The sequence below is a fragment of the Anguilla rostrata genome, chromosome 13, assembly GCF_018555375.3.
Source record: "Anguilla rostrata isolate EN2019 chromosome 13, ASM1855537v3, whole genome shotgun sequence".
Classification (NCBI taxonomy): domain Eukaryota; kingdom Metazoa; phylum Chordata; class Actinopteri; order Anguilliformes; family Anguillidae; genus Anguilla; species Anguilla rostrata.
In genome coordinates this window covers 17,213,831-17,241,329 of record NC_057945.1, presented here as the reverse complement: position 1 = coordinate 17,241,329, position 27,499 = coordinate 17,213,831, and the positions used below count along the sequence as shown (strand labels likewise).

The 27,499-nt window shown below is 47.1% G+C and overlaps 1 protein-coding gene and 1 long non-coding RNA gene across 2 annotated transcripts; one reads left to right on the top strand and one right to left on the bottom strand.

Annotated features, from left to right (window-relative positions):
• Positions 1-221: 221 nt before the first annotated feature.
• LOC135237651 (uncharacterized) lies at positions 222-2,141 on the bottom strand. Its single transcript, XR_010324886.1, has 2 exons — positions 2,004-2,141; positions 222-992 (listed from the first exon to the last, which is right to left on the bottom strand). It is a non-coding gene; the product is annotated as an uncharacterized LOC135237651 (long non-coding RNA).
• Positions 2,041-25,584, top strand: trim62.1 (tripartite motif containing 62, tandem duplicate 1). Its single transcript, XM_064304972.1, has 5 exons — positions 2,041-2,448; positions 19,150-19,245; positions 21,800-22,056; positions 22,213-22,328; positions 22,903-25,584. Exons 1-5 carry the CDS (start codon positions 2,041-2,043, stop codon positions 23,451-23,453), a joined length of 1,428 nt encoding a protein of 475 aa, XP_064161042.1. The 3' UTR covers positions 23,454-25,584.
• The last annotated feature ends 1,915 nt before the right edge of the window (positions 25,585-27,499 follow it).

The window sequence follows — 27,499 nt, the reverse complement described above, 5'->3', positions numbered from 1 at the left end:
AGTTCTCGCTTTTAAAGTGCTCAGTAAGCGCCCTAGAACTCAAAGCATACCAAAAAAAATGTAATGACTGAAAAGCAGGGCCATGCAGTCTTTTTGAGGGGCAGGTGCTCAAACAAAGAAATGGGCGCCTCAATCGAGATAAACTGTTTTAAGACACCAGTTATTACACAGAATATATATTAACAAAATGAATTAATGAAAATGAATGACAGTAACAATAATAAGACAGATGTTATTTTATTATGAAATGAATGGGGTACATCGCAAAATGGGCAGGCGCTGGGAACCGTCCCCCTCCCCGCAGGAAAGGTTAGAAACGTGATTTCAGCAACAGATAAAATAACCGCACAAGCAATCCGGGACTTGTGTATGTGTGTGCGTGTTTTGTTTTTTATCGAACATATATAATCGATTTGTGACATGATGACATTTCGGTTTTATCTTATTGTGGCATTTTTACAGAGCTTCAATGGTATTTTTTAATCGGCACTGGTGTTCATCTAGCTGCTTCGTATAGCCTAGTAACCTGAAAATTAATGTGGATTAAAATGCACATATGCGAATAATTACAAATACAAATGCATGACTTTCCTCGGCAATTCAACGTCGACATCAACAGTGACCTGCATCTAAGGCATACAGCGTAAAGCCGAACAAACAATGGGGAAATGTGGAGGTCCAGACTGTTCCATCATTCATTAGGGTACCTTCAGTTCGTCGATTTATTCAAAAGCGGAAATTTCCTCACCCATATATTAGTTTGTCTAGTTTAAAACGCACAAGACATTTATACAAATACATTAAATAGATTCGTTGTCTTTGTGACAAAAGAAAGTTTCGACTTCGATACTAGTTGAGACATTTTTCGTTCCCCTCCCCGCAGAGGCTGCAGGTGTTTAGTTGGTTTGCTCCATCGCCCTGCTCTTTTTCTTCCTGGATTGAGGCAGGTTTCGGAGTGAAGCAGCCGATTGGATTCCGTGGACGTTGCAGTGCTGGACAGAAATAATTGAAAGAAAAAAAAATAAGCGAACAGCTTTGAAAATAGAACAAACTAACTGAGCAACTGAAACAAAATAGCACTGTAAAATAAAGAAGCAAAAACGACAAAATTGTTTTCAGAAGGAATGAGAACAGTGGCAGGTTTAAGATAGCTAATATCTGGGCTGATTAGCTAGGTAGCTGTGACCGAAGCAGATCTGGTTGCGGGCAAGGTGCTCAACAAGAGGAACTGCAGGTCAGTAAATTTGATGTCCGTGATAGATGATATTTTCTGTGACTTTTAAATGTCCTTGATGATTTGATTACATTTTTTGTTTTACATCACTTTTAGTTCTCGTGCTAAAAGACAATACTAAAATGTAATTTTGTTCAATCAAGACTTATTTTAATAGAGGAAGAGAGAACGCTAGCCAACGTGCTGTTGTATTCTAAATGTTCCTTTAGCCGGTTAGCTGAAAAAAATTATGAATGCGCCGAAACTACCTCTTTGTCCCATCACTATTGTAATTACATCTTGCTTTTTAAATCTGACAGTCATGTTTCATTATAAATTGATCCATTTTATTTAGTCTTGCACATGCCATGGGCGCTTTGGAGGGTGGTCTTCAGCATATGTTTATGTTGGTACACCCTAGGCAACCACATGAAATAAGTTCTATACACTGTAGGGAGTCGGCGTCGCCGTCTGTTGCAGTTGCGCATTCAAATTCCCCACCATCACAAAACTGTTAAATTGCCCCAGAGGACAGGATTTGTATGCTTATTACTTTTATCTTTCTTATTTCCTGCAGGAAGACCGAATCCCCTTGAGCACAGATGGATAATTACCTCTAATATATTTAAACCAATGTGGTTCAGCACAGGATCTCCTGGCCCATTTCACTGTCCATGCCAGTAAAACGGCAGTCTTAATAATATTTAACCAAAGAAATACATTTACAGGGTGCTGTAGTACAATAGCATAGTTGCATCTAAATATCTTATTGGAACTTAAAATTACTTACGTTATAATTTGGTTCTATTTGGTCTTTATTCCCGCAAATGGCTTGTTGTCTGAAGGACGAGCTCCTGTGTTCAATTTGCCTGAGTATTTACCAAGACCCAGTAAGTTTCGGGTGCGAGCATTACTTCTGTCGAAAGTGTATCACGGAACACTGGAGCCGACAGGAGCACCACGGCGTCCGCGACTGCCCAGAGTGCCGCCGAACCTTTGCCGACCCGTTGCTCTCTCCCAGCCTGAAGCTGTCTAACATCGTGGAGAGATACTCCGCTTTCCCGTTGGACGCCATCCTTAACGCACAGCGGAGCCCCTACCCCTGCAAGGACCACGAGAAGGTGAAGCTCTTCTGCCTGAGCGACAAGAGCCTCGTGTGCTTCTTCTGTGACGAACCCGCGCTGCATGAGCAGCACCAGGTCACCACGGTGGACGAGGCCTTCGAAGAAATACAGGTGGGCCTCCCTCTTTGCCTGCTCCTCTGTGCTAATCCGCGACAACCCAAATCGTTCTTTTGCTGATAACGTTAATCCAAGTTTTTTGCCTGTGGGACAAGAAATTGGTTCTGCTTTGCCATTATCAGTGAATTACAGTAACCTCGTATGCGACCCAGAGAATTCCCAATTTACCATCCACTGCCATGCATCTATACAAAAATGATATATGGAGCAGTTCTGTTGAAACGTATTGGTGTCCTAAATTATGCATTTTCACGTGGTCGATTATATCAACCAACATAACTATATGAATTTTGTCTAGGTTAAAAATGGTTGAGGTAGGCTAATATGTGTGTGAACATGTAAATGTTACTATTGTAGAGACGTGGGGAGAAACAGCATGTTTGTTTTGACGACAAAGCTGTGATTCATTTGTACAGCACATTGAGTCAGGTGTAAACAGGGCAAGGGATGCGGAGAGGATAAGGGATGAGCTTGAGAGAGAGAGAGAGAGAGAGTGTGTGTGTGTGTGTGTGTGTGTATGTTTGTGTCTGCGCGCGAATAAGTGTCCTTTCAGCTAGGCTACATGAGAACTCAACTGCTTAGGAGAAAACAGTAAACGTTTGTTTTAGTATTTTACTTATGTCTTTTATGTTTGATCCTGAGTTGTCTTTCGTGGGTGACAAACATAAATGTCCCAAACATCCTGATTGCAAGCGCGGTGATAAGGATCACCAGCATCTGAGCAGGCTCTGCATTTAGAACCTGTTTAGAAGAGAAACAGTAAGCGTTTTTCCGTTGGCCTGAAAGAAAGAATTCTTCCATTATTGCCAATGGGCTTCCACACCATACATACTGTTGCCATCGAGAGTTTCCCTCTATGGAGTCCATAGTTCTATTTTTCTCGTATTTCTAGGAGGTTTGAAGCCTTACACGGATTAGTTTTGCTTTCACTCACTTGTCTGTCTGCTGCCTTGTATCTGGCCAGTCGCTGATGTAATCACAGTTGTAGATGGGGTGAGCAGGCCAGAAACTCTGCATGCTGTGAGTGTGAACAGCTTCAGAGGTTTAACCTCACTGCTGTGTTAATTGGTGCTGGTGTTACATTTATCAGACAGTTTGGTCGGAGAGACTTCACTAATGTGTGCTGTGCGCACTTTAGGGCTCAAAGAGATGTCGGGCGTGGTTCTGGTTTACGTCAGTCCTGGTTTTCCCATTACCGCTTGCCCTGTGCCGTAAAACCCGTGGCATAATTATCACTCAAGTTGGTGTCAGGACTTGATTTAATTTGCCGTAAACCGTCACCCTTGCCACGCAGCTCGAGGGGACATGGTCGCTGTGGTTATTTTTTCTACCGAGTGAACGTGTCGCTCATGTGATGCTGGATACCGCTAGCAAGGTGCGCGGGTGGTCCTGCCTACCGAAAACCCACCTTACCTGGGCGGTACTGCTAGGAGTTATGGCCGCCCCGTGTGGTCCAGTCTCGATTCAGTTCCAGCCGTGGGGCTCATCCATGCAGTGGTACAGTGTCTTAACGGGATGAGCCACCCACCAGCCCCGCAGCACAGGAAGTGGAGATCAGTGGAAGTAATTTCCCTGGGCGTTCCACTGTTGCTCTCATGTGCAGATGAAAGTGGTTCCCCTATGAAGAAAAGCTCCTTCTGTGGGATTGAATGGGCAGGCCTGTGTATTATTGTGTAAAGTGAATTGGGCTTACCGGTGCACTTCTGTGCCAAATGTCTGGGTGTGCTGTTGGCGAAAGGAAATGGGTGTAAAGATTTACTTAATAATATATACATATTTTGATTCATTTTTTAAACCTTTCCTGTGAGCGTGTTTCTTTTAGAATTCCATGTTATTATATTGTGGTTGGGTTTCAATCCTTATGAAAACCTGTGGAATGCAGTATGTCTTCAGTCAGCACATTCAAAGAGAAAGGTGTTCCCTAATGGAACTATAGTTCCCCCTCCCTTCATCCTTTTAGCTCTTTTGACTAAATAAAGCTCAGGAAAATGGAGGGGGGGGGGGCGATGTGCTTTCCTACAGGACTGGAACTGAAACTGGCACAAGTCTGAAATGTTTGATTGCGTTAGGCTAACAATGCGATAGGGCGATCCATTGGAGTCAGTTATTTTTACAGGAAAGATGTTTAAGAAGGGGTCTTCCCTGGCGATGTTCTGGCAGATTTCTTTGGTCTTACGCTGCTAGTGAGGAATGCGATTCACATGTGCAGAACTACATTTCCCTTCAGTTCTGGCGATATATTTCTTGCACAGTGTTTTTAAGTTCATCGGTCACTGAAGTGGATGTTGCAATTGAGGTTGTCATAATTGAGCATCTGCTCGGATTCTGTCACGCAGATTAACCGCCCTCCCGTGTCTCGGTTGAAGGCTGTTCTGGCCGTGGCCGCTAGCCTGCAGGGCTGGTCCACCCCACTGTGACCACGGTGACACGTCAGTGGGCGGGGCTTCTTTTCTGCAGCTCTTTTTATTTCATGTCTCAAGATGAAACTCAGACAGTAAGCTGTCCCAGAAACAATTAAGCGAGAAGACGGCTCGAGTTTTACATGGCTTGATTTGAATGGAACTGAGAACTAATTTGGTTCATAACGCGCTGGTCCAGGGACATTTAATTTGCCGTGACAAAAAAGATTACACAACATGGAGCCCTGAGCTGAAGTCGTTTCTGTTGGAGAATATTTGGAAAAGGGGATGGATGTTTGTTCTGCATGGCCGAAAAAAAATGCTTGAAATGTAAGCGCGTGCCGAGTGAATACAATAACCCACTGTGAGCAGAGTCTGTCTGAACCTCCTCCCCATGCCAATGGTCCATTGTGACCCCTTAGTTTTGAAGTTGCGTACAGTTGAACTGTAACACGGGCCGCGAGGAGAAGATGAATTATTATGAGAAAATGTCTCCCCCCGGCGTACATTTACAGTCTGGGTCCATGCGTTTTACTGATCACCGTTTACATTGACATTGCATTTATTCATTTGGCAAAAGGGGTGGAAAGAACGTCCCATGCAAATGTCGAACGGGTCAGGTAGTGATGCTGCAGTGGTTTTGTGCGCTGGGCTCGCCCGCTACGCTACTGAACAAATTGAGCTATGAAGGGCACTAATGGCAGAGCTGGGGCTCTGAACGTGACTCGATATTATAGGACAGCGGTGAAATAGGATCTTGCGTAAACTGCCTCAGAGCTGAAGGTTCTTGAGCTCTAAGGCCGCTACGCATAGCTGCGGTCTGATATACATTTACGGGAGTGGGCGAGTCAAAGGGCGGTCACTTCGCACTCGCGATGGGCCGTGATCCTAAAGTGCGGTTTTAATGGGCAGAGATCAGAGACTGACGCGCGCCACTTAAAGGGCTTATGTAACCGCGTCTACTGCACCCAGCAGCTCCCACAGTGCACTGGGGCCCGCGGAACAGCTGGCGAGCACAATCGCAGATCAGCCACGGGCGCTCAGGGCAGCGAGCGCTCACCGAAACGCAGCCCGTAATGGGACAGGCTGCTCTGAATAAAGTAATACTGCAACAGTCGCTGCGCGGCGCTGGAGCAAACACCGCAGGCACCCTCGTAGAATACTGCAGGAACGAGCACCACGGCAACCGGTCACTATGGTACTGGAACAAATACCACGGCAATACACTGTTCTCTCACAAGATGTTGGATACAAAGAACTGACCTTAATGGCCAGTAGTGATGTAATGATGTGGATTATGAGGACGGGCGGGGTGCGTGTATGTGTGTGTTTGTGTATGTTCAGGGGGAAAGTGGGGGTGGACACGTGTGCGTGGGCTGCGGGAGGGGTTTTAACAGGGGGAAGGATGAGGAGGCAGCTGTGCCCGCGCTCGTGACAGCGATCTGCGCGGTCCAGTTGCCACTGGGAATGGGAGTGGGAGTGCTTGAGGTCGTTACAGAAGAAGCTTCTGCTGTGGTTGGCGCCCCGAGCTGGGAAGCCACTGCGCTGTTCTGCAGACTCTCTGCGACCTCAGCGCGACCACAACATGTCCACGGCGTGACATCACCAGGTCCCTGCTGAAGAATCATTGCTTGGTCCTGCTTCACAGACTAAAGCTCACCCTGTTTGTGTTGGTTTTCTTCTGAAACTTGTTGACGCTTGAAAATGGCTGATTGCTTTGGAGCAGTCCACCAAGCCTTTCAACTGAGGAAATACAGCAGCGTCACTGTGAGCTGTCAGCACTATGTAAAGTAAAATCAGCCCATTTTCTTGGAGTTTAGCCTACTGAGCATTTAAGGTGTATTTTGTTGGGACAGCCCACTGCGCAGAGGAGACTCCCACTAACATCTCACCGCCTGTGATGGACAGCAAGCCTCAATGCTGCGACTAGCTCTCTCAGTCCTCCACTCAGGTCTCTGAGAATTTCTCAGCTTTGCTGATTGGCTCGGTTGAAACAGGAAGGCCATTGGCTGGCACACATTTTCGGCGCGCACGTTACATTTGCCGAATGTCCTTTTGGAAGCGTTAGGGGCATTTCTGCGTCTCCCTTCCTTTCCTGCTCTGGGGAAATTAGAATCGGGAGTATCTTTTGAAACGGCAGGTGAACTTTCGGGGCAGCTAAGCTTCTGTGTCTGCTCTGCAGGTGATAGGATGAGAAGGGATTCCTTTCAATGCAGAATTTAAATACATGAGATTTAACAGCACTGCGACTACGGTACGCTTTATAACTGCACAGAATACAGAAGAGGGCTGATGTAGGGCGGTCATGTATTTCTCTGGTCCTAAACGGATGGGCACCCGAGCACCACTCTCCGTCAGTGAGGGGAACAGAGGAGTGCTCTGCTGGAGAAGCGGCTCCTGTTCTGCACGCCCTGTTCGGTGCCCCCCCGTCTGCATAACCAGCACTGCAGCTGTGAGTCACTCACCATCAGCTGCGCCTTCAACCGCGAACGATGAAACGGTTCAGGAAAATCATTCCAATTCAAAGGAGTGAGTCAACACCAGAATGTCAAACGATTGGCAACAGACATAATTTGGATCACCAAGTGATCTTTTGGAGCGCGTATTCATCAGCCGTACTTATCATCTCTTTCTCTCCTTCACACTCTCTTTCTCTCCTTCTTTTTCCCCTCTCTGCTTTACCCATTTGTAGTCCCCGATTCTACGTATCTCTCGTGTCCCCACTGAGTGATCTGTACTCACGCAGAAAGCATTGCAGCTGAGCCCATGCACTTTTCTAATGTACTCAAATGCACTCACCTAAAGGGCCAGTCTTTGCCAACAGCCCTTACAGAGCAGCCTCATTTCTCACTGACAGCTGCTAATAAACCTGTAGGCAACTTGAAAGTAATTAAGTGGGCTTGAAAAAGCCAATTTCCTGTACTCCTTATTAGTTCTTCTTACTCTTATTCCACATCAGTTTTCTGCACGTTGCTCCTCCTGTACGCTGTGCGTTGCTTGTGCTTTTTGTGTCAATAGCTCAAATATTATTTGAGAGATTCGCCATTTTATATTGAAAAATTACCAATTGATTAATGTTGGTGGAACGTTCAGAATGTGAGCGACACGTCACAATCGGCCGCTGCTGCTGCCACAGATACAGATTGTCTCTCCTGCAAAGCTTCTAACGGACAAAATCTACTGAGGTCAGGCACTGATTGGGCGATTAGGCCTGGCTTGGCTTTCTAATTGATCCCAAAGGTGTTGGATGGGGTTGAATTCAGGGCTGTATGCAGGCCAGTCAAGTTCTTCAACACCGCTCTCAACAAAACAGTTTCTATATGGACCTCACTGTGTGCCCGGGGGAAAGGGCCTTCCCAAAACTGTTGGGGAAGAACAGAATCATCTAGAATGTGATTGTATGCGGTAGCATTAAGATTTGCCTTCACTGGAACTAAGGTGCTCAGCCCAAACCATAAAAAACAGCCCCAGACTGAGGGGGGTCCAGATACTTTTGGTCATATGGTGTATTTACAAAAGTCTGTTCATATTTATAACAGAGCTAGATGTGTTTTCATTTAATTTAGGCTGCTTGGTTAACATTAGTCTATTTACTCCTTCTACTAGTCAAGCCAACTTCAAGTTTGTACTCAAACTTTCCCTTCTAGGATTGCTGCATTATGCCTCAGTTGCACTCCAAGAACCTGTTTGACATCAAAGGATTATGGGATACAATTGTAGTCAGTGAAGGAGCGGAGCATAAACAAGAGTGTGCACGTGCGTGCGAAAAAAGGAGCTGCTGGAGACAGTGTTATTGCACAAGGACAGATGCCCAGGGAAGCTGCCTGTGATTGGCTTCACTGTCCAGCTCATCCATCAACTTTGCATTTCATAAAAAGCCATTTGCATATCCTCTGTTTGTTATTGCTTTTTACCTCAGCATAACAATCGGGCATTGCCAAAACAAGCCGGTTAATATTTGCTATCGTTTAATGCACATTAGGGATATTAATACATTGCTGAAGCCCGTGGATGTTATTGGATAACCTTGGTAGTTTTGATGGATGTTATTTAGAGATGTTGGTCTGGCCTGTTGTGAAATGAGCTGCCTCGTCTCTGGGGCTCCGTAGTTGCTGGTCTGCGGCTGTGCTCCGGGTGATAAATCGGCCCGTGCCTCTCGGCCTCCCCGCTTATCTGAGGTCGTTATTTTTGCAGTCTGTGGATCATTGAGAACAGACTTTTTTTTGCGAGTTCTCTTATTTCCCTAGAACTTTATACTGTTGCGTAAGCACAACCGCAGGGAATTTTTATAAAAGGGAAACATTTCCAGCCCCATACACAAAATGCACCTTAAATTATGTATTGCATGGGGTTTGTATCCGTGCATATTACATGTTGCTTTCCCATGTTTTGTGGTGGTCTTAATGATGGTGAAACAGCATTGGACAAACATTGACACACCTCCTCCTGAGTAAAAGAATATGCGCATTTGTAAAATGCTGTGTGTGTGTGTGTGTGTGCACGCGTGCGTTTGTGTGCGTGTGCCTGTGTGTGTGAGAGAGAGAGAAAGAACGCGATTGAAGACGTACGCTCCGTTTATTGCTAAAGGGCATGAGAAAAATATTGCGTGCATATTGAAGCATGGAACGAAAGGGAGGGAGAAACAAACAGGCGTCAAGAAGACACAAACCCAGGGACACAGGCCGTAATTAGCAGATCAGCGCTCTGTATTTTCCTCCAGCACGCAGTTAAAAGTTTGCCTTCTGCCTCCGCCTCACCAAGGAGAGCGTTTATTGCCTATTTTCTGCAGCGGTGAAAAATGTTATCTCGGGCAGCGCTAAAGGTTGTGCCCACCGCTGCGCCGTTTTAATTATATTCAGGCGGGTTGTGCGGGTCAGGCTCTAACTTATTCTTACGGGTGCAATATCTTAAATGCGCCGCATTTATTCTTGAGCTGTATTGTTGCCGTCGTGCAGGACGCGCTGTAAATGAATAATAACCCAGCACTGGCCCTTGCTGGGCTGCAAGGCCTGCCGTCTGAAGTTTCTCCTAAGGCCCTTGTGTTTACTGTGTTGAGGCGATGCGTTTTTATCTTTTGTTGTTGGGTCAGTCAGGACAGAAGCTGCCCTGTAGCCTTGGCGTCGGTTGATGCTGAAGTCATCGGATCCCTGTGAAGGGCTAATCGGTTGGTTAATTATTAATTGGCTTATTAAAATGCCTGAGTTTTAGTGCTGGCCTACAGGATCTCACTCCTCATTGTCATCGTCTCCTCCTGCAGTGTTGTTTCTTCTTGGCTGCCTTTGTGTTAAGTGAAATGCGCGCACCCTTTCTGAGCAGGTTTCAGTCATCGAGCTTCCCCTAAGAACAATAGCATGAAAGACCTGAAGTGGCTTTTCAGGGCCCTTTGGAGCACACAGCTGCGGTAACGTGGGGGTTTTTCTTAATTGGCCAAATTGCTGTCCCCGGCGCTGGTGTCTGGAGTTGCTCAAACGGGGAAGGGGCAGACCAGTTTTCCTGGCCGACGTTTAGGACTGCGACTGGGAGAAACACTTAGAAAGGTTAGGACTTTGAGGCAAGATTCTGCAGCGTGTCCAGTGAGATCCTGAGGACGGAAAACAGGGCTCTCATAGAGGGAGTGGCTTCTTCAGCCACACGGAGGAACTCGTACTGTACTCTCGTACGCTTTTCCAACTTGTGTTTCCTCCATTTCTCGTGTTGATTCCAGGCTGTTTCCACATTTTGACCAACATACGTACTATTTCAGATTTTTTTTTAGACCTTCCATGGCCGTTGAGTTCAATACTGTTTGTTTCCATTGCCTCATTGTATATGTATCTCAGGATAAGTATGTTTACTTGAATACAGCAGACATCTGGGGCAGTGTGTCATAGTACAGAAAATTGGAGAGTTTAGTGTCTTTCATGGTCTCTTGTTTTTGCTTTTTTGGTGGGGGGGGGGGGTGGTGATATGTTTCTGAGACTACATTTCATTGGTTGCTACAGGCTGGCAAAGTCAGCAGTGCTGCAGAGCGGTTAGTTGTGCACTCCTGTATAATGCACATGCGTCTCAGAGCATGTGTGTGTCTTACAGCATGTGTGTGTCTTAGAGCATGCGGGTGTCTTAGAGCACACACACACGCTTTAAGAGATGGGAGGGGAACGGGGCAAAGATATGGACCCTCCACCCACCCAGTCCAGTCCTGAGGCAACATACAGTCCACCACCCACCCCCTGACCGTCAGGGCACCAGCTTGTAAGCTCATTCCTTACTTAGCTTTTTTTTTATTTGGCAACAGCAGCTTTGGTAGCCAGCCAGGAATCCAGACACTGTCCAGAAGGGCGGTCAAACCCCTTTAACCACTGGCTCTCATTTCCACATTTCTCGGCCAGTCCCTTTGCCCCCTGCTCACTGTACTCAAGCAATTCTCTCAGACAAGGAGGAGATTACTTGTTTCCTGGTTCTCAGTAGGCAGATGCAGAGAGCTTGGTAATCATTAAAAAAGCATGTTATTCATTTCCATCTGAATCTTTAACACACAAAACCAGACTGCTGCTGTTCACTGTCATCCAGACAGTTTAAGAACAGCGCCATGTGATTTGTTTTGAAAATGCATTGATTTAAATGCAAAGCAAATATGTGAAGTGAACTGTCAGCCCATTCATAGTACACTCATCACTGCATATTTAAATTTGACAGAGTGCGTTGCTGTCGCACTGCTGTGTTTTATTTAAGCCCCTAGACGTGCAGTGTCATGCCTATGGGGGATTGCAGTTCCAGCCTCTGAATACCTGTTCCCTTCCTCTTCAAAGGCAAGCCATGTTAAAGTACCACCGTTGCCATGGAAACGCATCAGCTAAATTGTATGTATGTGTACATTTAGAAAAATTGAAGTCAAAGGTGGATACAACAAATGTGGAATGCAGGGAAGCAGATAAATATTGCTTTCAATGGTTCATGACATTATTTGCAAAATTTCTAACCTGTAGCGTTGGTTGTTTTTAAAGCAACTTCCTTTTTAATTCAAGAAAATAAATAATCGTTACGTTTGGTTCCAGTTGAGTCAGAATTTTGTTAAGAAATATATAGGGAAATATAAATAGTGCATGCTCCTTTTGTCCTCTGCCCCCTCTCAATCTCATTGGCTCCCAAGTTCATTTCAAGATGACCACCAGCTAGCCCCCAGCCATGCCATGCTAGCTCTGAAACACACGTGCTGCTCATTAAGGGGATTTAGCCTAGATTGTAAAATTGTGTAGGAGGGCCCACACATGGATGTAATCATGTTTAATTATCAATGGGGCAGGATCTGGTGATGTGGGGGGTGGGGCTGGGGTGTGGGTGTGCATGTGCACATGTATCACACTCATCTATCTCTGCCTCTCTCCCTGTGGGTAGGAAAACTTTTTGTTTGACAATGAAAAGGGCAACAGAAAAAATGTTAAATGTACACACACATGGTTAACTTGATGTTAGTGTGTTTGATGGTGTTCAATTGCCATCAAATCCGGTGTCTGTTTTTCATTGGTGCTCAGTCACCATCAAAGCCACAGTCTGTTTTTCATTGGTGCTCAGTCACCATCAGACCCTCTGGCTGTTTTTCATTGGTGCTCAGTCACCATCAGACCCTCTGGCTGTTTTTCATTAGTGCTCAGTCACCATCAGACCCTCTGGCTGTTTTTCATTGGCTCTCTCCGTGCTCCCTCCGTCACAGCAGGGCTTCCTATTGAACCTCAGCCTGGTTCTCACAACTGAAAATGTCACACCTTATAAATTAACAGCCATGGAATTAAACTGCCCTTTTTAAGTTTCTGCAGGGCTAGTCTGAAGGTAGGGTGAGTACAGAGCATTGCAGGGGTTCCAAACAAGCTACTGAGACAAGTGTCTTCAAAGAAGCTTATGGCTCAGATACATTTATCAGTTAGTGGGGCAAGTTTTGCCCATTTAATTTGGTCCTATGCAAAGCCAATCAACAGCATTTTGAAAAATATAATAGTGGATCATAGCTGACATGATCCACCCTAATGTAGCCTGATCTTTGTTGAGCTTTGCTATAGCCTATAAGAAACATGTATATTAAAACATGAGTAATGTTAAAAGTTAAGTCATTGATTTTTTAAACCGGACAACTGCCCTCCGTTTTTGTAGAAACATTTGCATTTTCAGAACATGGCTGAGACCTGGGTCTCTGTGCCAGCAGCCATGTTAGCCACTCGCTAATTTGAGTTTGGCGGGTTGAGGCAGCTGTTAGAGGCTACTGTGCCTTCGTTGGGCCCATCACCAAACCACACCGCACCGCACCACACCACACCAAACCGCACCGCACCGCACCGCACCGCACCGCAACGCAACGCAACACCAGGACATTCAGCCCAACCCTGCTTGCCATTTCCTTATTTTAGTGCTCTTATTACCTATAGACTCGATAGTTTCTAACACCGTATCAAGCCTAGTCTTGAAAATCCCCTGAGTTTCTGCCTCTACTACGCGACCTGGCAGGCTATTCCACACATTGACCACTCTCTGTGTGAAAATAATTCTTCTTAACGTCTTCCTGACTCCTTGTGAGTGTCTATTCTTGATGCCGTTGAGCAGAGCTCAGGTGCTGCCATACAGAACCGCAAACAGGGTTGTCCCGTGTTCACATTAGACTTTTTTTTTTTTTTCTTCTGAGTGGTACTTTCCTGAATGTTGCCGAACCGCTTTCAGAGCAACACATGCTTTGCTTCATTACACTCTTTTAAAATGTTTTTAATTGGGCAAAGCACCATCATTTTTTAGTTATTTAGTTTTTTTTTTCTCGATTTTTTTGGAGGAGAGTGGGAAGTTTGCCCTCCTTTAACATTTTATCGCTGTTCAGGAGCGCCCAGAGGCTTATCACAGTGCAGAAAGCGTGACGGCTAAGAGTCAAACCCCTGTCTGCGCGCACGGATTTGATAGGCTGGGAGTCAGCCGCACGGTCTCTCCTCGAAAGCTTTTCCTGTCCTTCGCCATGTTTGTTGTCCTTTTTTGGCTTACAGATTCAAAATAAATTTTATAAACCCTTCTATGTGGTATGAAGTCATTTAAAGTGTGAGGAGTTCTCTTATAATCTCATATTGCAGGATAAGCTGTTGGATGCTGGTCCGTTAAAACGTTAAATTTGGGGGGGGGTGTTTCTGCCTGTTTGACGTTGATATGGCATGCTGTTTTAATCTCAGCCACGCTCTTTTTAATGTCTGGTTTATGTAAGCAATTCAATCAAATGCCAATTCCCCGCCCCACCCCCCCCACTCATTTATGTGACGTCATGTCTGATTAATGTGCTGCATAATCAGGATACTGCGTATTCTCCGTGTGTGAAATATTTATTTTATACAAATGATCTTTTTTTCACAGTGTGGAGATTGCGCATGTGAATTAAGACATGAATAAATCAATTTTATAAATACTGTACTTAGTCACTAGAGTGGATTAATTAAGATTTTTTTGTGGCCTCTTTATGTTCAAGAGAACAAAGTGGATCAAAGCCTTTTTCCCCGATTCGGTTGGTTAAATATTTTAGATGGTGAAGCGTGAATCTGAAAATACAGTACTCCTTAAAGGCCACCATGCATTAAGCCATTAAAACCTTCAGAAGGTATTTCCATTTCAATAGAGAGTGGGTGTAAGATGGCCGTCTGGAGTTAATGTTTGTGCCTCCCTCCGCTGTCACACCTGGAGAGGGACGCTGTGCACGCTGTTCCCTGTGGAGCCTCCTCTCACTGCCACAGTGCTGGTAAACAGGAGGTCCAGGTGACCCCGCGTGATACAGAGTTTTGGGAATGCCGGTATGAGATATGGGAATGGCGAATTGCGTGCTGCACCCACGTGTCCGCGTTCACTCCACCGTTTGGATTCCCGCCCGGTGTGCGGAGTCTCGATGAGGTTTAGTTTGTTACCATGCCGGCCGGGTCGTTATGTAAATTAGTCCGGCGGGATTTAAACCCAGAATCCCACCGTCCCACCATCTGCGCCGGTTTACCGCTCCCACTCATGGCCGCCGGCCTCTTCCGACCTCTCTGATCCGCGCCGCCGCGTCCGCCTTTCATCTGCTGTCAGGTCGGAGGCAGAAGGCGAAAGTCACGCTCGGGTCACCGCTGAGGTAACTCTGGGCTTAGTATCGGGGTCGGTTAGGTCAGTGACTCGGAAAGATAAGTCAGTGAAAAATCGCCTGGATTTGCAGGCGGAATCACAATAGGAGAACGTGCCATTTTATTTTATCCCCAGTTTGTGCCCAGTCCTGATTTTAGCATTTATGTTTGAGCGTTCGATGGAATGAAATGGCCGAAACGAATGTCTGCCATGGATCAGAGAAGAATGTGAATTTTAAGGGATCGTTAGCAGTTGCGCCACTCTGTAGCCTTATCCTGCCTCCTGGCCACAGCTACACAGGGCCGTGCTTGGACAGTACATGAGCGGAAGGTGACCTGTAGAGTCCAGATTTCTTCTGGAAGTATTTTCCGGTGGACCTGTAGGGGGCACTCCTGCTTCTAGACAAAGTGCAGTTGAGCGAGTTTCCCTTGTTGATGGGACACTGCGCTGTGGGAGGTGACATCCTTTGTGTGAGTTGTTGAGAGAGTGTTTATTGAGTGTCAAATTAGTAAAACTGGCCTTCTAATCGTCCTACAGTTTAACTGACAGGAACACGCTTCTCAGTGAAGTCTGTGAAATGCATGTCGGTGGTGCCAGACTGTTCAGAGTTTTTTTCCCTGAGGGATTTTTCGAAACGTGTTTTGGGGTCTCAGCAGTATGGTCTCTATTGTCTGGGGGTAATCCTGTTAGGGCCCTGCTCTATAATCCTGGCTCCTGAGACGCAGCTTTAATCCCACCACTGCCCCCTGCAGACAGCGCTCAATTAGAGAGGTTCTCACAGGCAGGCTTCCTGTCTTTTTAACTAGCCCCAGCCCCATCCCACTCCAGTGCGCTTGCCTCGTGCTTCTAGACAGTGAGTGCTGGTGACAGAGGCAGTCATGACCCAGTGACGTTGGAATCCACGATGTTAATGAAGCCAGTGTGTGGGCAGGCATGCGTGCGTGTCTGTGTGTGCGTGCGTCTGTGTTTGCGTATGTAATGTGGAGGTGTGCGTGCATGTGGGGGTGTGTGTATAAGGCATGAGTGTGTGTATATGGTGGAGGTGCGTGTGGGTCGGCCTGTATTCTGCTCTCGCTCCTGTGTATTCTGCCCTTCCTCACAGCGTGTCAGGAGCTCAGTGAAAGCCTGCCCTTGCTGTTGTGTGCTGATCGATAGCGGTATCACATTGACTCCTGTAATCCTTCGCAGTGACACTGCAGCAGGGGGCTGTAAACATGACATCATCGCCTACGATTCTCCTGTGGCCCGATTTTCAGCCTCCATCTCCATCCTGAGGAGAATCATGACACCGATGCGAAACAGATCAAGCCACAAGTACCAATCTGTAACATCAGGGTGAAGCTCGTGTGGGTGGATGTATTGAGCTTGCCGGTGGAACTTTTGCCAATAAAGTTTTTCATTTTTTAAAAACACAAATATTATAATTTAGTGTTATGCTCTCTAGACTTTCAGTGTAAACCTGATTTAAGGATATATTATTATTACGCAAAATCTAAAACTCCGCTAAGGATGTTACTGCTTTAACTGAGGGTTTTCTGTGGCTTCGCGCAGTCGGTAGGAGGAGTGTCTTCAAGTCGTGACGTACCATTCGGTGGCTGGGATGTAAAAAAATAAATAAATAAACAAGGATACACTTCAGTGAGGGTGTGAGGAAGCGAAACCGCTCGCCTACCTGTAGGAATCATCGTCCGATCGGCGACATCGACGCTAGCGCTCCCGGAGGAAAGTTGGCGCGGGGCACGCGTGTGCTCTCTATGTAGCGTAAAAGGCGTAAGGCGTGAAACTGAGCGCGTGCGGTTGCGCTGGGTGGAGCATCAGCTGAGCCGGGGATCTGTCTGCGGGTCCCTGCTGGTCCGTGGGAATCTCCCCCTTTTCACGGCTGTCAGCCGGCGGCTTTTCTGACGCTTGAGCATTTGTTCCGTTGTCTGGACGATGCCGTTTGCTGCATCCCTCCATGGGCGCCGCGGCGGGGCGGTAATGGCTCCTGGCCGGCGGCGCAGCCGGCAGCTGAGCGGGGTACGTCCTGTACTCTCCCGAAGAGGCAGGCCCAGCTTCCGCACTTCGGACTGGGGTTGAACGCGCGGCCCTGCAGCCAGCGGGAAGCCGGCAGGCACCATGCGCATTCAGCGGTTTAGAATCGCCTGGCTGCAGACTCCGCCCCTGCCCCAGTGCATTTTGGGAAAGGGTCAGGGCTGAGATGGACTGGGGCGTGCGCAGGGGTTACAGCTGGTTGCCGTTTTACATATTGACAGGTTATTTGGAGTCAACTGGGAGATTTTGCCTGTGTAGATACAAGCGTGCACACACAAACTCACACTCACACTCACACTCACACTCTCACACTCTCACACACACACTCACTCTCACACACACACACACACACACGTGTACACACTCACTCTCACACACACACACAATATGCACGCACATACACAAGCACTAAGCAGATTTACTGAAATGTTGGTTTTTATGGTGTTTTTTAGCTGACTCAGCACTAATGCCTCCTCTCTTTCCTGAAAGCCACTAAGGGCTCATTAAGGGCTCACACCAATCAAAGCGTGATAAAAGTGAGCGGTTCATAACGGCCGGAGCCGATGGCCATCACGCTACACGGCGGCTTCAGCTCCGCCCACATCCAAATGGCCCCTGTGGGGGGGGGGGGGGGAGTTCTGCTCCTCTTCGCACGGACGGTACCGCTGGCGTCCTGAACACGTGACTCAGCGCTGACACCGGCCGGTCCCGAGACGCGGTCGCGTTGTCGCATGTTTACTGTCGTTCTTTAGAATGTGAGGCGGCAACAAACAGTAATCACATTAATGAAAATTCTGTTATGAAGATAAAGAAGGTTGAAGAGTCGGAGTAATCCTTGCGCTGAGCTTGCTGATTTGTCTCTGGGTGTTTCATAAAGTCCTTTTGGACATTAATATTCCTCATAAAAAAGCTGAATATCATGACTAAAGGGGTAATGACTACGGACTTCATTGAGAGCACTTTTTCTGGAAGTGTATGTGTTACGACAGCATGTTTTAAGTACAAAAATCAAGCAGCTTTCACCCTCGACTGATCTTCTGAGTCTTTTGAGGTCGATGATGACAACTAATTTATATGAAAATGGCGGTTAAATGAGACAGGGCTTCTGTTTGCGACAGACTTGAGTAAAGCTTCAGGCACATTGCTGACGCACAGACTGTGACTAAGAGATAAAGATGACACAAGAGATCTTAATTTTTAGCTGTGACTATAAATATTAATTTATGCATTCATTTAACTTCTGAGATACAATTAGCGTGGGAATGTGTTAAAAATGGTTAGTGTACTGACGTTAATGGTAATAAGTAACCTACGTTACATTGCATAAAAATCAGGAAGCATGGTGTGATTCTCACCCTCCCGTTTGGGCAGAGAAGATGGAAAAAAGAAATGTGTATATCCGCGAAGCATATAAATATGCATGCGCATGAACATCACCTGGGTCTCCTAGCAACAATACAAGTCACACTTATTTTTGATACTTATGAGAGTTTGTCCCAGTTCTCCAATCCATGTTTCTCAACAGAGTCTTCATGGATACACTTGTTAATGAATTAAAAAGTTAGAATAAACGAATAAAAGTTCAATCGAGCTCTGAGAATAACGTATATCCTCCCTGGATTTTGAGGACTTGAAGTTCAGGACCAGATCTGCTTTTGTTGAGGAAATCGTGTCAGTGCTTTTGTACAGTGAGCCTTAAAGAACAGCATTTTATCTTGGGAAGTTGCTGAAATAGTTTTGTTTTGCTTGAGTTCATACAGTACATTACTTATTAAACTGTGACTGAGCTGGGAGCATCACTGAAATGCATTCTGAATATGAATTGTATCGTCTTGGAGCAGCATTGATGACTGGTGCAAAATAGACTGAAAACAAAGTGGCCCGGTTCTGCTTCAGGTTCTGGTTCAGATGAGGGTGTAGAGAGGTGGCCTGGTTCAGGTTCTGGTTCTGATGTGGGTGTAGAGAGGTGGCCTGGTTCTGGTTCTGGTTCTGATGTGGGTGTAGAGAGACGGTCTGTTTCAGGTTCCGGTTATGATTTTTAATTGGTTTTGATCTAAGACTCTTCATTCTCTCATTCCTTTTGCTGAAAGGAAATTGATATTACTTTTGTGCAGGGTGTACACAGTACTGAAGGGTGCTTGTGTCTAATCATTATACTCCTATGTGTGTTCTGTAGAGGGAGATGAAGGAACAGCTGGCCAGCCTCCAGGACAGTGAGGTGGGACACACAGAAGCCTTGCAGCTGCTCCAGAGACAACTCACAGAGACCAAGGTAAGAGCTGGCCCCTCCCATATCATACTACCCATAGATACCTGGATAAGAGCTGGCCCCTCCCACGTTGTAATTCTCACAGGCATAGCTCATACAGTTGCACCCTACATCAAGCTGCTCACAGACCCCCAAGATATCATGAAAAGAGTCAGGAGATGCACGCCCTCCACCCCAAACAGCACTATTTCCTTAGTCTTGTTGTGGCAGACCCTATGGGCCTAAATGGCACATACTCAGAACATGGGCTGAATAAAGGCTGGCAGGTGAAGGGCCCAAGACAATATTTTCCCCCTAGTTCATGGACCATTAGGGCCTCCCTCTTCCAGGGCCTGGGACAACGTACCCAGTTCAGCCCCCCCTCCCCCCCCCTCGACGGTGGCTGTGGTAAATGGTAACATGCAGCCCTCAGCGCAAACAGAGGCACTCTGTAAACCCCCCTCCTTCCTGCTGGACTCTGGACTGCATCCCAAACTGAACAGCACAGAAGCAGCTGAGACCATGGGTTTCATTCTACAACATAGATAATGGGAGCAGGTGAACATTTAAACTTTGCTCTCTATGGAGTACATGCCAAGGGGTTAAATGAAAGGGGGGAGGGTGTTTCTACTGTTTGCAGATGATAATACAAATACCCAGGGCATGATAAGTGCACAGGAAGTCCACACCAGCCAGACCCCTCCTTCTAGCTCCTCCCTCTCTCTGAGACTGCACTTCCTGGTTACGTCTGCTCTCTGTTCTGGCTGCTTCATGGGAGAATAAGCTTCCTACAGCAGAGACATTGGCTATGTTCTGATGCAGTCTGAAGATCCACCTCTTGACCTCAGCTCCTTCACCCTGACTCTCTCTAGCACTTGCACCCAGCCCTACAACCTGATTACGTGTAGGTTTGTAGAACTTACTTTAATGTCCAATAGGGTTGTTGACCAGTTGTCAATCAAGTCTGCAATTCTTGCGCTTGATGTCTCTCTTGGGAGTAGACTTTCACCCCTGAAATTACTGCATTCCTGCTTTATAACGGCACTACTAAAAGTTAGATTCATGCTCCTGACAATTTAGTCAGGAAGAACCTCACTCATGTTTAATATGAATAGAATATATGCACCAGCCTTCATCCTCTCAGCCGCTTGTCATATAAAAATGGACAGGTTCTTGTCCTCTGTCAATCAAGGAGGCAGCATGTTAAGTCTTCCTGTCATTTTAGCTTTACCTTGAAACAGTGTTCACAGCTGTTTTCATGCTTCCCAAGCTCCCATAGTTCAATGCAGTCTGTGTGTATCGTGTCGGAGATGTCTGTGAAACTCTGAATGCGTTTTGTACAATGCAAAATCAACAGACCAGATTTGTGAACATTAGTTTTCTATATGAAGAAAAATAATCAAGTTAGATAAATTACTACTACAGTAAACATAACGGCATACATTTCACAAAATGGGGTGAATTTTCTGAGGTGTTTGGGTGTAGTCTTATTAGTAAATAGCAAATTTACTCTTAATTCTTAAGCTTTTTCTGCACATACCGATTAATGCATTCATTTGTAGAACTGTATATTATGTATTTTATAACGTCCACAACTGAGACGTTAGGGGACCGGCACTGTCCATTGAAGCTGACTGACTCTGACAGCACTGACACTGCAGAAACACCTTTAGAAACACAGAGGCTGTGGCCCTGGTTAGGCAGGGCTATCAGCGCTGTGTTGAGACTGAGAGGATGTGGGGATATTTGTGTTTAGCAGTGTTTAGTTGAGGAAAGCCGGCTCTGCTATATCACGTCGGAGTAAAAGCTTTTAGAGGCTGTCATCTTCTGAAATGACACAATTCAGAGGCCTCCCAGTCTAGTTCCTTTCCTCTTTTTACCTACCCACCCCCCCAACTGAACTTGTGTGGTGTAATTGTGTAGCATAGTTGGGTGTGGGTGTGATCTGTGTGTAGTGTAGTTGGGTGTGGCCATTGTCTGTATCACAATATATTGGGGCATTTAAAGTGGTTGAAATTGTTTGCCATGAAGGAACTTCACAAATATCCCTACAGTTCTGTGTGCAATGACTCTCCACAGCTCTGTGTGTAAAGGGTCTCTACAGTTCTGTGTGTAAAGGGTTTCTACAGCTCTGTGTGTAAAGGGTCTCTACAGTTCTGTGTGTAAAGGGTCTCTACAGTTCTGTGTGTAAAGGGTCTCTACAGTTCTGTGTGTAAAGACTCTACACAGTTCTGTGTGTAAAGGGTCTCTACAGTTCTGTGTGCAAAGACTCTACACAGTTCTGTGTGTAAAGGGTCTCTACAGTTCTGTGTGTAAAGACTCTACACAGTTCTGTGTGTAAAGGGTCTCTACAGTTCTGTGTGTAAAGACTCTACACAGTTCTGTGTGTAAAGGGTCTCTACAGTTCTGTGTGTAAAGACTCTACACAGTTCTGTGTGTAAAGGGTCTCTACAGTTCTGTGTGTAAAGGGTCTCTACAGTTCTGTGTGTAAAGACTCTCCACAGTTCCGCCATGGGGATACAACATGCGTTGGTCAGCCTCACTCCTCTCTCCCCCCCCCCCCCCCGCCCCCCCGCAGCTGTCAGCGAAGAGCCTGCGGGCGACGATTGGCGAGGCGTTCGAGCGGCTGCACCGCTTCCTGCGGGAGCGGCAGAAGAGCATGCTGGAGGAGCTGGAGGCGGACACGGTGCGCACGCTCGCCGACATCGAGCACAAGATCCAGCGCTACAGCCAGCAGCTGCGCGACGTCAAGGAGGGCATCCAGATCCTGCAGGAGCGCCTCAACGAGTCCGGCCGCCACGACTTCCTGGAGGGCGTCGCCCTCACCTCCGAGAGGTACCGTGGGGCGGGGCCGGGCGGGACAGAAGCGTTGGGTGTGGCAGAGCAGCGTGCAGGGTTAGGGTTTGGGTTACAGTTAAATGGTGTGGGTGTGAATAATAAAGGCCTATGCATGCAGAGGGTGCTGCTCACTCACTGTTACTTTACCCTCAGAATAAAAGGGAAAATTCATGAGACCAACCTCACCTATGAAGACTTCCCCACCTCCAAGTACATGGGACCCCTGCAGTACAATATCTGGAAGTCTCTGTTCCAGGACATAACCCCAGGTACCGTGTGCCCTCGAGCGGCTTGCAGTTTACTGGATCACTGGCGCAGCAGAGGCTGCAGATCCAAGTTCCAGCAGTTATCACACACACCGGAGTAGGCCTCATATCCAGATCTGGCCCACATTTTCTTTTCTCCCTGGTAATTAACTGAACAATTAGTGCTACTGATTGGCTAGACTATCTTCACACCTGACTCCCAAGGAAAGGGAAGGTAGAAAACCAGCGCTTCAAGGCCCTTGAGGACCGTAATTTGAGTAACAGGGCTTTAAATTTTGTAATGAAGGGGCCTGGTTTTCCCTAATTTCCTCAGTGTCTGTGGGGTCAGAGCTTCAGAGGATATATACTTAAACTTTACCTTTACACATATATTCAGAAGTTCACACCACAGATATTTCATGTCCTCTCCTCAGTCTCAGAAGCTCAGATTTTTGTCCGAAGGCTGGATGAGAGTTTCTCAGCCCTTCATGAATATAAAATCGTAGCGATGTGCTTTGGAGGATGGGGTGTATGAGCTCGTTGGTAGCGGTAGAGCGGCCGCTCGGCGCCTGACCCCGCCTCGGTCTCCCCCCCTCAGTGCCTGCCTCCCTGACGCTGGACCCGCTGACGGCCCACCAGCGCCTCATCCTGTCGGACGACTGCACCATCGTGGCGTACGGGAACCTGCACCCGCAGCCGCTGCAGGACTCGCCGCGCCGCTTCGACGTGGAGGTGTCGGTGCTGGGGGCCGAGGGCTTCGGCGGCGGCGTGCACTACTGGGAGGTGATGGTGTCGGAGAAGACCCAGTGGATGATGGGCGTGGCCAGCGAGACGGTGGCCCGCAAGGGCAGCATCCAGATCCAGCCCAGCCGCGGCTTCTACTGCATCGTCATGCACGACGGCAACCAGTACAGCGCCTGCACCGAGCCCTGGACCCGCCTCAACGTCAAGAGCAAGCTGGAGAAGGTGGGCGTGTACCTGGACTACCCCCGAGGCCTGCTGGTCTTCTACAATGCCGACGACATGTCCTGGCTGTACACCTACAGGGAGCGCTTCCCCGCCAGGCTCTACCCCTACTTCAGCCCGGGACAGAGCCATGCCAACGGAAAGAACGTTCAGCCCCTGAGGATCAACACCGTGCGCCTATAGAGACCCCCGGGAACGGCCGCCACTCAGGGGCTGAGCGGCGTTCCCCTACGCAAAGAAACAACGGCGGGAAAGGCAGTAGATGGGACTCAGGTGTGGGAGAGGCTGGGTGAGGTGCATTGTGGGAGCTGGCTCTGTTTAATGTCTGTGTGAGGGGTCGGGGTGCTCATTGCACTGTGTGCTTTTAACCGTCCTGGTGTGTGAATGCTGTACTGGTCTGACCCGCACACGTATCTCGGCCTTAACTGGGACCTGAACATCACCCCAGTGTGCTAAGGCCGACCCCCGACATCTGTCACTCACTCATGCATCCTCTGTCCTCCTCAATCATCCCGCTTTACATGCTGGTCTTTTTCTGTGTGGAAGGGGTGTTGGCAGGTTTGTGGTTCAGTACATGTTGGATTCACTGCTCTTGGCTTGCTGGTCCAGTTTGTGTTTATCCTTCAGGAACTGCGCGGTGTGAGATACCTTCCTGCTGCCGTCTCCTGTTCAGGCATCTAGCTGTTGGGACCATGGACTCCTGCTCTTGATGTTTGTGAATCAGGCTTTATGCTTTTGTCATCGGGCTTGATTTTTCTTTTGTGATATACCCTTTTTTAATGATTCTTTAAACTTAATTTGCTGAACATACGGTATTTTTGCATTTTAGTTTGTGTTTAATGACTTTTCTCCCAGTTCGGATTGGTCAATTGCATACAGTCACCTGCATGTCGCCCTGTGGCCGATTCAGGAGCGCACACAAGCGCTCTCTCTCTTCTCCAAAGCGCTTCATGTTGCCAGCTGCTTCTTTTCACACCGCAGCCCACACGTCAATACACAGACACGAGTCAGAGAAAGGCACTTCATGCACAGCTTTAGCAAGCAGACCCCTGGGGTCCGCCAGAGGGGTCGCTAGAGAGCGATGGGAGCACAAATCCCGGCTGACTGAACCCTTGCTCACCCTGGGCGATGCGTTGGCCCTGCAGGGATACTGGCTGCTCTGCTCAGCATTCAATCCCAAACCCATCCATACTCTTGAACAGCACTTTATCAGGGTGAAACACCCACCGTTAGTCCCTCCCCCTTTCATGTGTGGTGGAGTTAATGGCCCCGTCCACCTCATTAATAATGTTCCAGTGTCTGGGTGTGATGAGCTCAGGAGGCAGCAGCTGATGTTACTGCACCTTCCATTGTTAAAGCTCATTTATAAACAGGTATGGCAGACTTCCACAGCCTTTCTGCCTGGACAGAGTAACACCAAGCCTCAAAAGCAGGTAGAGCAATTATGCGATGGCATTTGGAGAGATCAAAGTGGCTTCTGAATTTCCACTGGAAGATATCATTATTTTCAGGAAAAGTATCTACTGGAAGCTCTGCTCAGAGAATGCAGTTCTGACATGTCTGTGTCTCTCTGTACAATCTCTTAGTCTCTTCCGCCACCTACAGCAGCGCGAGCATTTTGATCTGCTGTGTCATTACGTGGCCGTGTATATTTTCCAGTGTTCTTCGTCTGTTTATTTCTTATTACCGAAATCTTTACAGTGTGCTTTCAATCTCTTTACTGAGGCAAAGCCCTTCCAGACTGAAAAACCGAATCATTTCTTCATTAGTTTCTCAATCTGTAAGTGCTACCATTTTGATTGTTTCCGAACAGTTGAAAACTCTGGACAGTTTTTGCTGGAAGAATCTCAGGTGGTCTCAGAATTCTGGTGGATGTTTGCTTGGACGTGTTGAAACCTGCCTTCGAACATGCCAAATGAATCCACCTGAAGACCGGCAGCCATCGCTGTAGTGTTTGTTCTGGGAGTGGAGTTTAGGGTCTGGAAATTGGGTGGTGTGGTGGAGGGGGGCTGTTCCGTGAGCTGCCGTCTGTCCCACAATCCCCTGTGGTTTTCACCCCATGATGTCCTGTCCTATACATTGTGCAGTGTCCCATTCTGGTCTCATGTCCATCCTGAAACTTCTGTCATTCTGTCGACAGCATCAATTGGGGTTGGTGATGATGGTGAATGGTGTTGGAGGTGGTGGCGGTGGTGGTGATGGTGGTAATGACAGAGACTGTGTTTGTGGATGTGCTGTTGTGAGAATGCTATCTGTTGTGATGTTACAGTTATGAGAAAAGATTAATGGCCAAATAAAATAATGCCTCCACTGACCTGTGTTTGGTGTTTGTTTAGGAAACCTGTCTATCTCACATGTGGATACACAGTATTTATTGCTTACATTTAAACATAGAAAAATAAGAAAACCTGAATTCCTTCCTTAAATGTGTAAACAAAACACTTACATACTACGCATACTCTACCAGAACTCCAACATCGCAAACATACTGAGCGCCCTTCCAAACAGAGACCGCTCCATCCGAAATGTTATCAGTTCTGTTTAATTCACCACCTGGTATGTCTACAGCAGTGGCAGAGGTTTTACATACAGCTCCAAACCGCACACATATTTGAATAAAATGACCGAGGTCAGCAAAGGCATCCTGTGTCCAGCAGTGCCCATCTCGGCGGGATCAGTTCCTCCTGCATTTCTGTACGTTTACCTGTGTCTGATAGCTGGGCGTCTGTGACAACTTACTGTATTTTGTTCCCAGGATCGCCCATTTCCCCCGCAGCGTGTGGCTTTGTTCGTTTTCTTCTCATATTATTATCACCAAAATACCGTACCTGTCCCCCAGGGGGCCGTGTCTCTGTCAGCTGCGTTCCATTTCACTGCCTTAACGAGGTCTTTGAAATAAAATCCGTGTTACAGGCCTTGGCTGATCTTACTGTACAGTATTAGGTGTTGTGTCACAGTATCCGCATACAGTTTTCACAGGGCTGTCATGACCATGAAGCCTCCAGTCAGGGATATGCACGTATTGCTAGTTGCCAATTATTTTTGCTGTGCAGCCCACGGTAAAGGGCAATCATTGCATTCTGGGAGAAAAGTGAGCAGCTATCGCAGGCAAACTTGAGAGATTGTGATGGAGACAACCCAGCTCCCCCATTCTTGGACTCGATACCAGACCTGGTGCATGAGCAGGACTTAGTTCAGTGCTTAATTTAAGTCTCTGATTGGCTAAAGAGTCCACAAACTGTGTTTCCAAAAAAAAAAATTGTTCCAAATTTAGCTGCAAACTGAAATGAAACCGGCAGAAACCATGGTCCTACAAAACTGAAGTTTGAGACCCCTGCTTTAAATCACAGCCACGACAGGCTCAGAATATTTTGGGATATGGAGAAGGGTGCGATAGTAACCGAATACATGTAATTTCAGTGACTCCACGGTGGTGGGCCTCCAGGACAGGGCCAGATGTCTGGACTGAGCCGGTAATGAGCGATGATTGAGTGCTGGAAGGCGTATCTGCAGACAGAGGGAAAAACACTCTCTTCCTGGGCCGGTGTTTTCCCATCCTAAATTATGCATGATCTCATAATGTAACAAAGGAAAGGACTCCATTCTGTGGAGGATTGTATTACTTTAAATAAATCTGGCTGTTGAAGGTTTTGGTGCGTTTTTTTGCTCCAGGGCCAAGTGAGCTTAGAGTCCAAATCGGGGCAGAAACGCAAATGGGTGTACCTGAAAGAACTTAATTGTCTTCGTTTTTTACATGATGGTATGACATCTCTAAAAATATATAATTTCACATAACTTGTCTGTTGTGTTTCATGATATGGTGGCGCAATGAATAGCACTGTCGCCTCACGTCAAAAAGGTCCAGGGTTCAGATTCCAGGCGCGTGGAGTTTGCGTGTTCTCCCCCCGTGTCTGCGTGGGTTTCCTCCGGGTACTCCGTTTTCCTCCCACAGTCCAAAGACATGCACGTAGGCTAATTGCCTGAAGGCATGAGAGAGTGAATTCTGTGCGTGCCCTGTAGTGTATTGGCGACCTCACAAGATTATATTTCTGCCTCTCACCCAGTGCATGCTGGGATAGCTCCCCTGCGACCCTGACCAGGTCCAGGACTAAGCGGGTTAGATAATGGATGGATCAGTGTTTCATGTGATATGCCAATGTTTTTTTTTTCTTTTTTTGCTTGTCATGATAAATGCATGTGCATGCACACTCAGTTTTCTGCTGACAGGG

Excerpts from the sequence above, each read along its gene's own strand:
- trim62.1 (XM_064304972.1), top strand. The coding sequence starts at position 2,041 with ATGGCTTGTTGTCTGAAGGACGAGCTCCTGTGTTCAATTTGCCTGAGT. Across the intron at positions 19,246-21,799 it reads GACAACTCACAGAGACCAAG|CTGTCAGCGAAGAGCCTGCG; the intron begins GTAAGAGCTGGC and ends GCCCCCCCGCAG. Across the intron at positions 22,329-22,902 it reads GTTCCAGGACATAACCCCAG|TGCCTGCCTCCCTGACGCTG; the intron begins GTACCGTGTGCC and ends TCCCCCCCTCAG.